We start from the raw sequence: 18,610 nt of genomic DNA, 5'->3' as shown, positions 1-18,610 counted from the left end.
CTCACCAGACCCAGGGCTGATTACTAACTAAGACCAAGGAGAAAAATTGAAGTAGGAAGAACCTACTTTGGTCGCTTAAGTTGACTAATGCAGGCTGTGCTTAGCTGTCACCTAAAATGCAGTCCATTTCAGGCAGATTAATTTACCTGGATAACATATAAAAGATAATAATGACTTTGTTCTTAAACAGAATCAAGAGTAAAGATTTTAAGAACTTTTAATACATTAACTTATATACTAAAGCTAGCGAACTTTTAGAAGTCTTTAATATATATCTCCAGGCAAGAATATATCTGTACTTCTTTTGATCCTGAATGGTTTAATAGAAGTTCCAGTGGGAGTATGAGGCTTATGGCAGGTTAAGTGTGTGTAACCTGAGTGGAGGGCTATGGTTTAGTCACAGCTGAGAAGCCTCTTGGGGGTCAGTCTCGTTATCATTCACATTCATAACGGTAACCGGTATGCCAAGTATAAGAAATCTACCTGGAAAGGACAAATTCATTAGAGACAGCTGATAATACATTCTCTCACTGTTAGCATGTCACAAGGGAAACCAAATTACAGTTATAAGACCTATTTGGTGAGCTTAGAATGAGAGCAGTGAGCATTAGTTACATAACTTAAATGCTTCAAGGCATCAGCACAAAACAGATTGACACCATCTTAACAGGAAGGAAAGAAGTGCTTTTGGAAGAAGATAAAGGCTTTGGACCAGTGCACCCTCTTCAGCTGAACATCATTTAGATGAACAGTGTCAACCAACATATGCCTCAGACTCCTCTTACATGCTCTCTTAGTGGTCCAACCCTTACCCCTCTGATCAAAACATTCTTTTATATAGTCAGTAAAGTTTCAGTCAAGTGCAGCTGGTATGCAACTGCCATGACTTTTTGACTGCAGATCTCTGCTATCATCCATTATGGGTTGATATGGAAATTGATCAGTTTAGTCAACCATGAGCAGAGATGTATTCAACTGTATAATCATAGGATAGATCCACTACCATGGTAAAAACAGGTACTGAAATGAGACTAGAGGGTGAGGCAAATGTGTGGATTTAGCCTTAGGTTTTGTTCTTTCACACACATGGATTTTTGGAATTTAACACATTATTTGAACCTTATGCTAAAATTTCTGAATTTGTGTTCTAGGGTAGGTATACAGTTAAGTTTAGGGAACTTTCTTTTTTTTCCCTCAAAAGCATGTGTAAGAGCTTTATTAATTTATGTCATTTATGATCCTTACCATTCTCTTTTTAGAGCTCACTCAGAAGTCTAACTTTTCCACCACAATGCTGATCTTCAAGTTTAACCTATAAGGAAAATACTGTTTTCAAGCTGTGATTATGTATCAGTATATAAACTATACCCTGTTGTATATTTAAACTGTATGAAGGAGAACAATTTGTAGTAGATGGTTCATAGCAAATACCTATAAACTAATTGAATTTAAATTTTCTGGAATAATGATTGTTTATTTCTCAATATAGTAGTTTCAGTTACTTTAAATAGTTAAAATCCTTCAACTTTTACTCTATACTTCCCTTCCCCAAGTTTTTTGTTATTGAACGCTGGGGCAAAAAAAATAAAATTAGAGAAAAAATTTGTATGTATATGTGTATATTAAATTCCAATAATTCAGTGATTGTATTCTTAGGAATTTTTTTTGGTGATATTTGTTATGTAAAGTTGTAAATTTTCATTTAGTGAATATACTTTTATAAAATTCCATCTCATTACTTGTAGATGTTGCTCTGATGTTTTTGAAATGTATCATGATCAGTGAAAGTACATTTGTGATCAGGTGATGTCCCTAGTCTCTGTATTTTAGCTAGTGTATGTCTGGGGTGTATAAACTTGTTCTTTGTTTCCTTAATATGCTTTCTAGGAATCATGTTTTGGAGTAGAGAATATTGATTTTGAATCCTACCTTCCTATATTAACAGTGTGATAATTAAGGGTTATATTCTTTATTGAAGATAAACAATAATTTTTAACTGAAAAAATTTAATTGCAAAAATTATTAACTAGTTATAACAACTATAAACCTGTATTAATGTAAAATAGTAAACACAGTATTACATATGTTGATTGTATTACATCTCAATTATTAGATGTACATGGTATACATAAATGTAACTCTAAACTATAGATCTGGATTATCTAAAACTTATGTGAGTATACTAACCATCAGTTATCATTTTATTAAGTACTTTTGCTTAACACTTTAGAAATCTGGAGGACAGGAAATTATGAACTTTATGGATAGCATCTCTTAAAAAACTGTCAAAATTTGAATTCTTGCCATCTTTTACCTCTTAATAAATTTCTTTGTAACAAGTAGAGACCATATTAATCCTCTATAACTTATAGTTATCCATTGGATTTTGAAGCTGCTGAACAGGGTTAGTAGGTAGATTTTAGGTGGAATGCAAAAGGATTCTTTTTTAACATTTTTTTTATTGAGTTATAGGCAGTTTACAATGTTGTGTCAAATTCCAGTGTAGAGCACAATTTTTCAGTTATACATGAACATACATATATTTATTGTCACATTCTTTTTCACTGTGAGCTACCACAAGATCTTGTATATATTTCCCTGTGCTATGCAGTATAATCTTGTTTATCTGTTCTATATATGCCTGTCAGTATCTACAAATTTCAAACTCACAGTCTGTCCTTTCCCACCTCCCGCCCCCTTGGCAGCCACAAGTGTGTATTCTACATCTGTGAGTCTGTTTCTGTTTTGTATTTGTTTGTTTGTTTTTTAAGATTCCACATATGAGCTATCTCATAGGGTATTTTTCTTTCTCTTTCTGGCTTCACTTAGAATGACATTCTCCAGGGACATCCATGTTGCTGTAAATGGCGCTATGTTGTTGTTTTTATGGCTGAGTAGTATTCCATTGTATAAATGTACCACATCTTCTTTATCCAGTCATCTGTTGATGGACATTTAGGCTGTTTCCATGTCTTGGCTATTGTAAATAGTGCTGCTATGAACATTGGGGTGCAGGTGTCATTCTGAAGTAGGATTTCTTCTGGATATATGCCCAGGAGCAGGATTCCTGGGTCATATGGTAAGTCTATTCCTAGTGTTTTGAGGAATCTCCATACTGTTTTCCATAGTGGCTGCACCAACCTGCATTCCCATCAGCAGTGTAGGAGGGTTCCCTTTTCTCTACAGCCTCTCCAGTGTTTGTCATTTGTGAACTTTTGAATGATGGCCATTCTGGCTGGTGTGAGGTGATAACCTCATTGTAGTTTTGATTTACATTTCTCTGATAATTAGTGATATTGAGCATTTTTTCATGTGCCTATTGATCATTTGTATTTCTTCCTTGGAGAATTGCTTGTTTAGGTCTTATGCCCATTTTTGGATTGGGTAGTTTGTTTTTTTCTTATTAAGTCAAAAGGATTCTTTTTTTATGAACATGAATTCTACTCCCAGATGCCATCATTCACCTAGGGTATGTTTTGATAATTCTGGAAAAGAAATTAACATGAATCCAGTCACTCTTTAGTGAATCCCTTTCCACACAGCTTTAAATAAGGTTGACCTTTGTTTAAAAATTACAAACTCATTTGAAAATGAATCTGCTACCTTATATTATTAAAACTGCCAACTATTTCAATTGTGTTTTAATTTTATAGAGCTACTCTTGTGCCTCTATTGAATTTTGCAGGACTAACCAGCAGAATTTGTTGGGGAACGTAAACAGTATCTTCAGTCTTAAATAAGAAGTTAATTAAATTGTTCAGTTTTTATGTCCAAATACCTTTTCTGTAGTGCACTTAATGTAGCTTTAATCCATCTGTTTGTGTGTTCTATACTTGTCCTCTTAAGTAGGGGCAGGCAAATTCTTTCCATGAAGGGCAGGATAGTAAATATTTTTGGCTTTGTCCACATATGGTCTCTGTCATAACTGCTGAGCCCTGCTGCTGTAGTGTGAAAACAGCTATTGACAGTACATAAATGAACAGGTGTGCCTTTGTTCCAATAAAACTTTATTTACAAAAACAGCTAGTGGGCTGAATTTGGTCTGTGGGCAGTCTTTTGTCCACTCCTGCTCTAAATTGTCGAGTCTGCGGTCTCTCCAAAATCAGGTCATTTTATGTCTGTAAGTGAAGAATTAACTTTTTTTTGCTTTAGTATCAATAGTAGTACTTTGATTCTGAATAGTAACAGCATAGAGAAAGAGTATACTAAAGATGTTCTCAGAGGAAATTGGTTAACTGAATTTAGACTGCAAGCTGATCTATATAGATTTGTGCTCTAAGCCTGGGCACTCCCACAGTCTTTGCCTTATCAGGAGCTCTGCTGGAGAAAGTCAGGAAACTGTGAACTTGCACTTGCTCACCTCAGTGCTCCCCGTCAACCCCTTTATTTATCTCTATTTGAGTCCTTGTTACATTCCTCACAGCATCTCTTCCAAGGTCATTCTTGCCCCCTCATAGCATGGTCTCAGCATTTGATCTCACATCTCTTATTTAGCAAAGATGTGTGATGTTGTTCACAATGAATCTCTTACATTCTATGTTAGTTCCTTTTTTAAGGTGGGGATGAAAAATGATAATTCTTTCCACTATTAAATGAATTTTTAATTCTCCATTTAATGTGCAGACTGTGTAAGTTATTGTAAAATATTTGCCTGAGTAAGTTAAGTTGGCCATGGATTCCTCTTTATAACTTGAAATTCCTCCAGAATGCATCTACTCTGACACCAGTGTTTTCTAAATATATAATTATGAGAATGTTAATTCAAAAGTGAGTTAAGTCTGTCTTAAAGTTGTGATCTTTAAAATAGTAAGCAATAGACACAGCTCCTCTAAAGAACAGTCCAGTTTATTGTGGTGCTCTTGACAATAAGTATTTTCTGCCTTAGTATTGTTTTTAATTAGAAGAACTTACTCAACAGGGAGTTCATCTCAAACTATATCAAGAGAATCTTATTGTCCCAGCATGGAAGTCAGTTAAAGCTAGGTGATATCATGTTAGATGGCTGTCCAAGCCACCCAGGGGTTGGATGGAAATCTTTGAGAAAGGAGGAAATTGGGCCTGAGCAGATATACCATACAGTATACAGTGAGATGACATTGGCTGTGCCTCATGGTCAGAACAAGCCAAGCCTCCCCCTGGTTCTGAAATATCCCCAGGACCACTGCACTTTAAATAGAAGCCCTGGTTCTGGATGGGGGCAATCTGTAAGACCCTTAGACAGGGAAGAATGAAAGTGAGGTCAAGGAAATGGAAGATTAAAAAAGTAACGGAAAGCATCTTTTTAAATAGAACCAGAAATTATGGGACATGGATAGGCTAAAACAGCAAGAACAAGTAGTTGTGGGGAAAAAAAAGATTAGAAATCTAGGAAACAGACATATGAAAAGATCTTCAACCTCACTAGGAATCATACTAGTGCAAATGATACCATTCCATACTCATCCGATAGACAGACATTAAAAAGGATGAAAATACCTGTTGGCAAAGCAGTGGGACCCAACTCTTATACTGCTGGTGGGAGCATCAGTTGATACAAGCACTCAGGAGAGCTATTTAGCAAAATTCAATAAAATTGAGGCATACTCTGGTATGTGCTTTAGGGAAATATTCTTCTATAAATGCACATGGAAGCACATTTAAGAATGTTTATTATAACATTCTTTGTTATGGTAGAACTTGTAAACTAAATATTCATCAAATGGGATTGTATATTGCAGTAAACTTGTATAATGGAACAATACACAACAGTGAAAAAGTCGGTGAACTAAACTGTATCAGTGTGGACACATCTCTCACCTTGTTTAGGAAAATGCCGAGGTAGATGCACATTATAATAGCATTTATATAAAAACAATAATGGGCTATTTATGGTCCAGAATATGTAGAAAAATTATATAATTTTCAAGCGCATTTTAAACCCTGAGTCATGATAGAGATCACCTCTGAGAAGGGATGTGAATGGATGGAGGGATACACATATAGAACACAATGAGCCAAGAAGGCGAAATGTTGATTTGATAAATCTGAGTTGTGGCCACATGAGTATTCATTATCTTGGACTCTATACTTGTCTGCATATTTGAGATTCTTCATTGTAAGTAATTTAAAAATAAATTACCCAAACAAGTTCCATGAATCATGAATGAATGCATGAGTATGTGTATTTTTTTAAATTTAAAATGTATTATCTATAAGAATATACAAAAATTTTCTAAAATCTTCTGGATTTTGCTCTGGGAAAATCTTATAAAACAACCTTGTTATAAGATATGGTACTTTAATTTAAAAAAGAAAAAAACCTAATGTCATTTTTCCTATCAGTAAGTTAAAATAGCTAAGTATTATGGAGAATCTGAAAATCAACTTATCTTCATATACCTCTTCTGATATCAGCATTCTGAGATCTACATGGCATTGTCTAGTAAATGTTATTAAGTTGTGTTGAAACTTAAGCATAAAATCAATATGAACATTTTTTGCTTAAATTTTTAAAAATGCACAACAGTGAAGCAATTAGTCTTAAGTCTGGTATCACTCTAGCATCTATTATAACTATTATTTTATTTTTGCCTTCACTAAGTTTATTTTATTTGAAATACTTGGTTACTTTATTTTCTCAATGAGAATCTTATCGGGGGTTTGAATAAATGTTTTGTATTGTCACTGACGCATTCTTCATCTTCTCCCCAACTGCTTTTTTTCAATTTCTGAACACTTGGAATAGATTAAACAAAGGTTGTATAATATCATCTTAATTGTGATAGATAAGATTTAGCTAAAAAGTTAAGAAAGAAATTTTGCCACGTAAGTCTAAGTAGTATATTTTTTTCATTTATAAAAGAAAAACTAGAAATTTGAATGTCTTTACAGTTTTTCATGGCAGGCGTGTTGTCAAGTGACATTATGACTGTTTGGGAATAGTTTAGGAACCGTGATCAGGCAGCAGTCTAGGACACCTCTGGACTTCTTTAGTGGTGAAACCGTTTTCATTGCACAGGATAGGTGGGCTTAAATGGCAGGAACATGACTAGAAAGCACACACTATATACGTTTCAGTCAGCATGTTACCCATGACAGGTGCTCAATGGTTGTTGGTATCCTTGTCAGAAAAGAGAATCCTTTGACATTAAAGTCACCAGCTCAATCCTGATTTGGGGTGACTATTGGCAGTTCCATCAGGCTGCAGCTGATCAGTGAATGTCAGAGCCGCCGCTGTTCAATGAGTGTCACCGCCCTCTGTGGGTTTTTTTTTTTTTTTTTTTTGAGAGAGGGATTGTTTAACCTGTTTTGTTGTTCAGTATTAACCAGACTCCCGAACTGCTTACCTTTGGGAAATGAACCAGGGGGTCATAGGGAATGTAGGTATCTTTGGGGCCTGTGAAATCATATACAAAGCGATGACTTAACGTGGAGATGAGTAATGATTACCTTGACTCCAAGCTAGTCAATGGCGGGAGCACCTGGGGACTCATTAAATGGCATTTGTGGTTTCTGTAACCTAGATTTTGAGCTCTATTTCAGGAAAAGCAGTGACAGCCTTTAATGTCTAATTGACCCCTTCTCTTTGTTTCACTTCCTTTCACTTTCCTTATTTGCCTCTGATGTGGTTCCTGATGGCAGCAAACAGCCCTGCTCAGCATTTTGAACTTCTGTTCAGAGCTTCAGCACCTCAGCTTGGGTAGTTGTGTAATGGTAAGTATTTGAAAATTCTTTATGCTCAGTTATCTTCCCATGGGTGAATTTTATCCTGATCGACCTCACCCACAGCTTTTCAGATTTATGGTTAATTACTGTGTACCCCACTTTCAAATATTTTTCTTCAATCGGAGAGTTTGTCTTTGAAACACTGACATTATTTATCTGTGAGAACAAGGAAAGAAGTTATCGTGTGTTGGAAAGAGTTTGGTTCTGCCTCAAGCCAGGTGTTATCTCAGACCAGCTATTTACCTCTCTGGGCTGCTTTACAAAATAACATACCAATCATACCCAAGGGCCAGGAGTTTGGCAAGTTTTGCACAAAGCTAATTTTAGTTTTTGAATTCTGAGATGATTTTCTGGACATGCTGATAGGTTCATTTTGTTTTTGTGTTTGTTTTACTATCATTACTGGGTAAGGTAAAAAGATGGACACCCTATATTGGAACTCAAGATTTTTTGAAATGTTACTGGTTCATGAAATCCCAAAGCCTAGGGACTATTTAAATAATCTTTAATGTCCTTTCAGATTTAAAATTATAATTTCTTATGTTACTGAAAGAGCTCATGGGATAAATGAAATGGTTTTCAATTAAATTATGTGGTTTATAAATACTGAGATTAAAAGGACAATAGAGCTCTTGGTGTTTGTGTGTGCACTCCCAGAAAATGCATCTCCCACCCAGTATAACTGACCATGGAGCAGTCCTTTCCTCTTCACTGCTTTACCCTGCACCCACCCCTCCACCCAAAGCAGATTCAGGAGATCCTAGACCATTCCAGTTTAGCCTCCACTTGTTAGGAAAACCTGAATAGGCAGGATGGTTGCAAGATCAGAGAAGTTCGTTGGGCCTTATTAAACCCATGTGTGGGCTCAGGCCCATCCTAGTCTCTGGAAGCCATCTTGGGAGCCCACTAGCTCAGCATTAGGTTTTCTTTACTTCTAGTCAACTTTTTTCTTAGTAAGCTATTTCATGGACTTCTGTTGGGTCCTTCTAGTGGCTCTTCTAGATGGGTTCAGTAATATTCAATGGCACTTTCTGTGACAACACACCAGCCAGTTTCTTCCACTTGGATCTTTGCTTATTGCTAGACCGCCTTTAGATTGATAAGGACCCTGTTTTAACTTTGGCTCAAGGTACCTTATTCTGCCTGTCAATTACCTCCCCATAAACTAGAGCAGCATTCTCTAGAAAAGAAGGCCTCTGATCACAGACACTTTACAGTTGTAATTATGATGTATATTTATAGTCAGCATTTTCCAGGGTTGGCCCACGGAACATTAGTGCTAAAAGATACTCAATTTAAAAACATCTGTATTGTAGGGGGGAGGGAGGGGGAGTAGGAATTCTAGGTCAAAATTAGGAAACAGTATTATTATGTCCTTCTCCTGGAGTTTTCAGTGGCATGTCCAACAATAAAGAAGCAAGTTGCCTTTGCTTAAATCAATGTTTTCCAACTTCACCTGATGACTGAACCCATTTTTCTGTATTACATCTATTATTATGTGATATATTATGGGAAATGCTACTTTAGATAAATAGGCTATTTTTAAATTAAAGTTTGTAGTTACCAATATTGTTACCATTGATATTTGTTTGCCAGGAAATGAAGTTTCAGGGGCTTGACATTTGAAATTCAGAAATACTGCTGATATTGCTGATACCGCTGCTAACATGATGGTTGAAACCTTTCATACTTGTCATAGAAATGCTGTTCTTTCCTCCCAGCAGGTCTGGGTCCAGCAGGACAGTAACACAGACGGCTCTTGGTTGATATTTTAATAGCATGTTTATTTCATTTTCCTTCCTGTCAGTTGACCAAAAGGCAGGATGATCAAAGTATCATTTGATATTTTATTTTTGACTATCAAAATAAGAGCAATCAGAATCGTGAATTTTGGAAATATTTTAAACTGCTTCTTTCTAAAGAAGCTAATTGGCTGCACTAATGATCAAAGCTACACTTTTGTGTTGTTCAGGTCCACTCACTTAAGTAGATAATTATATTTCCCCACGTCAATTTTTCCTGATTCTGCCATATACAGTTACTAAGGACCTTCAGAAATTGTCACCACTGTATCTAATCTATCAGCTATTTGGTTCTGACTCAAAATACAATCCACTTCTCCGATTCCACACTCCACCTTAATCCAAGCCATCTCTCCTCTAGCCCAGTGCAGGCCTCTTCACTGGGCTTCCTACTCTTACACACCCAAGACCATCCTCCAGACAGAAGCCAGAGGGATTTTTATTTTTGTTTTAGTGTAAATCATATTTGCTTCAAACCCTCCATTGATTTCCTTAGCATTTAAAATAAAAATTCAAAGTCCTTCATGGCCTAACGGCCTGGCCCCTGCAGAGCTCTCTGGCTCCCCAGCCTGTCCTCTCCCCCACTCCCCTTGGGCCGTGCCCATTCTCACTTCTGTTCCTTGGAGGCACCAGTTTCTGTCCCAGGGATCCCAGTGGCCCCTCCTCCCTTCCTTGACCCCTCACCTTCTGATCATTCTCACATCTCTCAGTTTTGGTTTTATTATTTTCACTTAACACTTTCTGAATTTACTTTGCTCATTTAGTCACCTATATATCTTTCCCAAAAATGTGAACACAGTCTTTTTTTTTTTCTTTTTAATTCGTTGTTGTTCCTAGTATCTGGAGTGCCAGTGCTGGCACAAGGTAGATGAAACTATGAATGAACAAATGAGCAAAAGGAAGTAATCATTGCAAATGTTTGCTGTTTTGTTTCCCTTTGACTTCTAGTGGTAATTCTGATACCTGATCTTAACAAAATCAAATGAAGCTCTTAAAAGAATCTGTTTAAAGAAACAGTATTAAAGCAGGCAAAGCCCATGAACTAAAATGTTTAATCCTTGATTAGTAGAAGCTTATCTGGTGAACATGAGGTAAATCATTGGACACCTCCAGTAACTGACAACAGTGAATGTATCACAATCTAAATTATTTTTGTGTTGTATATTCAGTCCCCAAATGCCTTGTTTAACCCAAAACTAGTATCCTTATTAGTACTATCAGTTTATTCCCTTACTATTTTAGAGCCTGGCAAAGAGCACCCCTTTATCCAGAAGCTCTTATCGGAGTAGCAACAGTATGGTCAAAATGCAAGGTATACAAGAACAATACATCATCCTCAAATTCTTTATGAGAGACAGGATTTCAGACTGCTTTGGGATTTAACTCATTAACATCCTCTGTCTGGAATTCTGTTAAATGGATTTTTAAGTAAGTGATGACTCTTGCTGTTTTATGAAACAGTGGCAGATCTGTGAGATGAGTGGGCAGATTTGTATTAATCACAACGTGGGTATGTTTACATGGGAGGAAACAAGAGGAGATGATTAGGCATGTTTTAACGTGCTCAAAAGAGTTTGCATTTCTGAGCATCATATGGAAAAGATTGAAATGATTTGATTTCCAGATTGAAGACTATGATGTGATAGCGAGCATGATAGGAGCCAAGTGTAAAAAACTCCGTACCCTGGACCTGTGGCGATGTAAGAATATTACTGAGAATGGGATAGCAGAGCTGGCTTCTGGGTGCCCGCTTCTGGAGGAACTTGACCTCGGCTGGTGCCCTACTCTGCAGAGCAGCACCGGGTGCTTCGCCAGACTGGCACGCCAGCTTCCAAACTTGCAGAAACTCTTTCTAACAGCTAACAGGTCTGTGTGTGACACAGACATTGAGGAGCTGGCGGGTAATTGTACCAGATTACGCCAACTGGACATATTAGGTAAGGATACAATATATAAACTTCTTTTAAAGCCTTGACATAAAAGGTAGTCTCATACTTTTTGCACAGAAAAAAAAATTCTTGGATACAATAAAAAAAATTTTGTCCTGATAATTATAACTGTACTTAAAAAAGAGTGAGGGCAATAACAGAATTTTATAGTTGTACCTCTCAGAAAGCTCTAAGTAACCATTCATTCTTGATCTAGTATGAAGAGTGAGAATTTATATGAGCTATTTTCTCCATTTTTATTAAGGACAGATGAGAAATTAATCCATTTGTATAATGAATTCAAGATGCACACACACATATAGATGGCTTCTTGATGTTGAGCTCTTGCTTAAGGAATATTGTGACATCTCCATCCCTGGTAATTCTAGTCTTTAGAAATAGTTCTACCCTAAGGCAGAGCTACTGGAAAGCCTTTCCAGTTCCGGGGTTCCTTGTGTTCTTATTGCAATTTACAGCAAGGAACCCTGTGAAATTTTGTTATTTCTTACGTTGGCCACAGGTAAAATTGCCCCCACAGTTGTGAACTCCAATAGCATTTGCACTGTGTTGCTGGTAACCTGTTAATACTAACAGATTAGTCCTTAAAGTGCTAGTTATATTGTTTCCTATTTATTCAACATTCAGCAAAAGGAAAACCTGAAGATTTTCAACACCTGTGTTTGTCATTTCAGTTAAAATCTCTCCACAGTCCAGGTTTATGAGTCATTTGTAGATGTTGCCCATATAGTTGCATGTTACTTACTCAAGTTACTTTTAGGCAGAAATTCTTGCTTAAAAACAGGAAGGGAAAATTTAGGAGTATGAGATTAACGGATACCAACTACCACATATGAAACAGAGAAGCCACAAGGATATACCGTATAGCACAGGGAATCATATCCCGTATCTTATAATAACCTATAATGGAATACAACCTGCAAAAATTACTGAATCACTATGCTTTACACTTGAAATGAACACAATATTATAAATCAACTTTATTTCAATAAAAATAAATGAAAAATCAATACAAACAGTTGACTCAAAAAAAAAAAAAAACTTAGGGCAAAATTCTTGCCCGTTACATGCACACTTAGGGCTAGATACCTCATCTCTGCTATATTCTCCTTCCCATCTTCACAGCTGGGGAAGGTGGGTATCACTGTCTTTTCATAGATGAGGGAGGGCGCTGGAGCCAGCAGTTACTGTGTGGAAGAGCAAGGGTTCAAGCAAGGGGTTTGGCCCCACGGTCAGTACTTTTTTCAAAACAGCACACCCACTTACTTTGCTTGTTCCTTTTCAAAACTTCCTATCCAGCCTCCCCTTTGAATTAGCCTAGACATTTTGTGAGGGAAATATTTTGAAAAGTTTAAGAGAAAGTCATGGATTCACAGGGAGACTCAGGTAAGGAAGCCAAGGATCTGTTAAAATGAATCACACATTTCATCAGGCTTCTCGTCAGAGGATGGTGCTACTGTTGCCGAAAACCTGTTTTACAAGCCCCTAAAACATACACTGGAGATAGGGAGCCAGCATCTAGAAGAGATGCTACCGAACCGCAAAGGAGTCGGTATCGCAACACTGAGCCCAAAACAGCAGCACGGTTGTAATGAACGGTGGGGTCGGTTGTCAAGTGGCCTAAGTTTGGCCTTTAAATGTATGAATTACTTGACAGAGACATAAAAGAAAAACAGGTAAGAAGTATAATGACTTATTTTTTGAAAACATTTGTGACTTTCAGGAGTGTAGGAGCAAGGATGTTTTATTATCTCTTATGCCAAATCTAGGTATACGTAGAGACAGTCATCAGGCAAATATATGGGAATATCTTATTTCAAATATAAAGAGCACAGTAAAAAAATAATATCAATAATAGTCAGTAATAGCAACACGTAGTTTGTATCTTGTATGCTTTATACCGTTCTGAGCACGTATTAAGAGATTTGATCATCACACCAACCTTATGAGGTGGATATTATTATTAGCCACAGAGGAGGAAACCGGCTGAAACAGGTTACGTGATTTGCCCAGGGCTCATGGCTAGAAGGGAATCTGGATTTGAACCAGAGTCTCTGCTTCTAACTACTATGCTATGTTTTCTTTATTTTTACTGTTGTGTTTTGGTTCCCGTCATCCTTTACTGTTAGAATCCTTTTTTTTTAATTCTTAATTAAACCAAACCAATAGTGATTATTTTGTCACTTTGTGATTAGCATATGTGAATGTTAAGTGGCATATCTTCTTCACACTAAAAATACTTACTGATCAGTACAGAGCTGAGTGAGATACAGTCCCTAGCTTCAGAGAGTTGATGATCTAGCAGGAAGGCGTAAAACAGGCATGTAAATAACTGTAATGCAAGCCAGAAGCAAGTCCATTTTGATAGGGCTCCAAGAAAAGGGAGTATTAGGATCAGAGAAGTAAGGAAAAGCTTGATTTAAAAGGTTAATAGGTATCTGAAAAGTGAACAGGAAATAGGGGAAGGAGGGCATTTTATGCAGAGTTAATAGCGTGAAACAAAAGGATGGGCATTATAGGTACAGAGTGTCTTCAGAGAACAGGCAATCTTATTTGATTCAGAATGTTGGTATAATGGAGGGTATCGTGGAGAGTTTTGAACACCAGGATGAGGAATCTGCACAAAATTAAACAAGGAAGAGCTTTTCCTGGGTTTTAATTAGGGATATGAGTGAGATAGCTAGAGCTGTGTTTTAGGAATACTTATCTGGAAACGAGTAGTAGGTGAACTGGAGAAGGAAGAGCTCAAACTCAGAGCGATTAGCTGCAGTAATCCATCTAAGGAGGGTCTAAGCCAGGGTAACGATTGGGAAATTAACCACCATCCCTTCGTTCTTTCATCCATTACACACATAGCGAGCATACACTCTGTTTGGCATTGTTTTAAACCAGGGGGGTAATGACATAGATGTGGCTGTGCCCTGAAGGAGCAAGCTGACTGAAAACAAAACTATGTCCTAAACTGATAACAAAACAACACAGAGTGCCCTGGAGGCAGAGGATGGGGGTGGGGGAGCCCTAGACTAGTTAAATGTTCAGCCTCTGATTTCCTCCCCTGGCATTCTCTTGGGCTTTAGGAACTCCTACTTTATCAGGAAACTCAGTTTCTGTTGATCAAGACAGACAAATAGAAAGCAGTCACACCCTGGGTGAGAAGCACCAGGGAGCCGAGAGGCTTAGATGAGGTTCTCTGATCTTACATAACAGAGATCCACTCAAGATAAGTGAAGCATAAGGAAAAGACAGTCATGATGAATGAAGATGAAGGTGTCTCTCTCAGATCCTGTGGGTAAATGCTAGTTATGGTCAGACCTCAGGTGGGACTGGAAAACCATCAAAAAGGCAAGGAAGCTTTTCTCTTTTTCCTTATATTTCTTACGCTGTGTGCTCAGGCACCTGTCCTCGCCCTGCCCTCTGCCCCCATAACACTCACAGACTTACACTTCTGCTTCTCCCTTTGCTTTTGCTTGTTCTTTTCTTGTCACGCTGGCCATCTCTGCATCTCTGGGCACCCATGGCCAAGTATAGCAGCCCTGACCGCATTTCCCAGGTCTTCAGTTCAAGGGGTAGGTGCGCATTGGAGGCTTTACTGAATTCCACTTCTAAATGCCCGGGAGAATCTGCATGGATCTGTCGTGGGGCCAGTCACAGCCAGGGCAGCAGTACACTTACAGCTTCTGGAGCCCATGGCAGGAGGGGAGAAAGGATTTCTCAGAGGAAATGGCATAGACTAGTGTTTCAGGAACTTTAATCCCCATCCCAGTAGATATGTATATGCAATACAATTATAATTTTTCCCCTATAAAAGCTGTAGTTAAAACAAGGTATGTTTCACAGCAGGTGACATCCTAGAGCCTAGTGATATTGGTGTTTATTGAGTGCCTGCCACGTATCGGTGCTTTACAAAATTTATGTGATTTACATTCCATCAAAATATCCCATAATCACTTCAGATTTGTGGGCTACATAGTACTCACCATCCATCATTTGTCTTCCAGTAATGCCATTTTGTACCTACTGCTTACTGTAAAACTTATCAGATTGTATTGTGCTTATTTGCTTTCTGGTCAGTGGGTTCCTTGAGACACATGTCTTACTCATCTTTGCATCTCTAGTGCCTGAAACAGAAGTTTCTACAGAGTAGTTGCTCAGTAATTATACTGCATAGAATTAGAGGTTGAACCATTATTAAGTATTGCTGTCTGATTTGATTCATGGGTTTTGGAAAATGGGCAGTTTTGAACTGGGATGAACAGAAATAGGGAAGTCTGGAGGAACGCATTGGAAAGGGTGGGAAGTAGGAATGAAGACAGAATGGGTAGAGTATTGACAAAATTCAGGTCCTAGATGCCAAATTGGCTGGGAAAATTTATTTTGTATTTTTTTTTTTTACAGGACTATTTCAATACAAAGTCTTTTGTTTTGAGAAATGTTTTTAATTTTTAGGCTATTTTTTTAAGTGTATTTTAAATAACTAACAATAAAGGAACTTTTTATTGGGGAATGTATCTAATGTTTGTTTGTTTTTTTTAAACAGGAACAAGAATGGTAAGTCCGGCATCCTTAAGAAAACTCCTGGAATCATGTAAAGATCTTTCCTTACTTGATGTGTCCTTCTGTTCACAGATTGATAATAGAGCTGTGCTAGAACTCAATGTGAGCTTTCCGAAAGTGTTCATAAAAAAGAGCTTTACTCAGTGACTTAATATATGTTCTATAATAAAATTCATGTGTTTTTGTAGGGTTTTGTTCTGGGGTTGGTTTTGTTTCATTTTTATAATGGCAACAATGTCTTAATATCCCATTTAGACATTTGTGGATTTTAAAGAAAAATATGGAATTGTCCATTAAATCATTAAATCAATGACGTAAGAAATGTTTTCACAAAATGTTGTAAGCACTTTTCTTCAAGAATATGTGAATGGTTCATTTATTTTTATCTATGTTAATCAGTGATATTACGCTTTAGTGAATAATTATACATTTAATGAAAGAATAATATGGAAACATTTTAACTTATTTTGAAAGGAACACTTTGAACAATAAAGTATCATGATATTTATGCAAAAAATAAAATTAATTTTTCACACCTCCATGTAAGGATGCCTTATTAATAATAAACCTATGACCTGGCCAGTATTCTGTTTGATATGTACAAAATTGCCAGAGTTAGTTGGAGAAAGAATCTAATTTTTTTCAGCTGTTAAGATTATTTTGTAAGCTGATGTATTAGCTCTTCAGCTTAAACATTTTTTAGTTTTTCCACTTTTATTCTGATATATTTCTCTATTTTACTACTGGATAACAACAGTATAAAACTATGAGCGTGATCAAGAACAAGAGGTAAACTACTAAATGAAATAGCTTTCCAGCTGTTAAGCAGATGCCTTAAAAGTTTGCCAGAGGGGAAGGTTTAAGACTTCTGAGTTGTATGTGGATTTTGTTTATTTATTTATTTCTGTGCCCCAGCACTTTAAATATTTAGAAATTAGCTATAGTGGAGAAAACAGAGCAGACAAACATTGTCTTATTAAACAGTAAATTGATGTAGTTCTCCTGCTAAGATAGTAGACAGAAAATATTTTGTAGAATGAAAAGGCAGGGCTGTTTTGAATAGTAAACTAACATTAAATGTATAGTGTAACAAAATTTGTTTTCCCACACAGGGTAAACTGTTAACTTCCAATCCTGCACATCCTAGGGTGATCCTGTAGAACTCTGCTGTCCAGTACGGCAGCCACTAGCCCTATGTGGCTCTTTTATTTAATTTTAGTGAAATTTAGTGAAAATTCTGTCCCTCAGTTGTGCTGGCCACATTTTAAAGTGTTCAGTAGTGCTTTGAGGCTAGTGGTTATCATACTGGACAGCACTACTCTAGAATTTCTTGTGTTATAAGATGTAGTTATTTAAGAAAAAGCATAATTAGTTTCCGAATTAGCACAGTGAATATATGTCTCTAGGAAATTCTTGGGGATACTCTCAACAGGACATATCTGAAAGCATTTTCCCCACAAAGTTCTTAAGCTAGTGAATTTATATGTATGGAAAATAGTAGGCATTCAGTAAATAATTATTGATTGAATTAGAATATACCATTGAATTAAACCATAGAATATGTCAAATTTTTAAATTGTGTTATAAATTACTAGGAGTACTGCGTTTATCCTTTTATAGAATATGAAGAATGTAATAAGTGGCATTTAAAATATTAATGCAGTGTCCTGCATATAAGAAACCACTGTATGAGAGCTGCTGTCCTGTTGGCATGCCGCACAACAGCTTCTATTTAGTGGCAGAAGCAAGGGGCAGTTGGAAAGGGCTTGGTTGTGTGTCCTCCCTTATTATCTTCATGCACTTGGATGTTTTTTTTTTTCACTGAGGAATGTATGTAAACATCTTAAGTGGTTTATTCAGTTTACCTTTTGGGTGGGTGAGATTTATAATCTGACTACCAACTGTGTGAAGTAGTACTTTTATCTTGAGCTGAAAGCTGCCATTGAATTAATTCTTACTTTGTGCCAGGCAGTCTCTCCTGGGTTTTGCCTTTACTAACTCACTTAATCCTCATAACAACCCTGTAATACAGATACCATTACTTACTCCCATTCACAGATGAGGAAACTGAGGCAAAGAAAGATTGAAAACCTTTCTCATGATCACATAGCTGCTCGTGGCAGAGCCAGTGTACACACCCACACCATCAGGCTTTGGAGACAGTGTGTTCAGTCTGTGCTTAAAAGTGTCCAGGTGGCATCTGGTTCTAGAGCAGAGGGCAGCAAACATTTTCTGTAAAGGGCCAGATAGTAAATACTTTAGAGTTTGTGGGCTAAGGGTAAAAATTGAGATTATTTTGTAAGGTTAAGAGTGAAAATTGAGATTATTTTGTAAGTACTTATATAACTAAAGAGAAAATGAATTTCCACAATATTTTTATTGACAGAATTTGAAAGATAAGAATAATTGAGAGCAGTTTGTTTTGTAATACAATTCAAATGAGAATGTAATACGTTTTGGGGAGGATAACATCTCACTTAACTGAGATTCAAAATTAGTATTTCCTGTCATCAAAATTGATTGTAAGTATACATCTGTTAATGTTGATCTATAGTAAGATTTTATATATTTTGTCTTTCAAAATGTCTTTCTATACAGATAGGT

General features: G+C 36.8%; 1 protein-coding gene across 1 annotated transcript in view; it reads left to right on the top strand.

Moving 5' to 3' along the window:
* The window catches only part of FBXL4 (F-box and leucine rich repeat protein 4), a 63,137-nt gene extending 46,596 nt beyond the window's left edge, over positions 1-16,541 (top strand). Inside the window, exons 7-9 of the mRNA XM_072965644.1 lie at positions 7,621-7,692; positions 11,131-11,443; positions 15,990-16,541. Of these exons, the coding sequence (XP_072821745.1) occupies positions 7,621-7,692; positions 11,131-11,443; positions 15,990-16,153 (549 nt within the window). The 3' untranslated portion in view covers positions 16,154-16,541. The remainder of the gene's footprint in view (positions 1-7,620; positions 7,693-11,130; positions 11,444-15,989) is intronic.
* Positions 16,542-18,610: the final 2,069 nt, after the last annotated feature.

This window comes from Vicugna pacos, chromosome 8 (assembly GCF_048564905.1).
Source record: "Vicugna pacos chromosome 8, VicPac4, whole genome shotgun sequence".
In the NCBI taxonomy this organism is placed as follows: domain Eukaryota; kingdom Metazoa; phylum Chordata; class Mammalia; order Artiodactyla; family Camelidae; genus Vicugna; species Vicugna pacos.
Note: the sequence above shows the minus strand (reverse complement) of the source record. Positions and strands in the feature narration are given on the sequence as shown.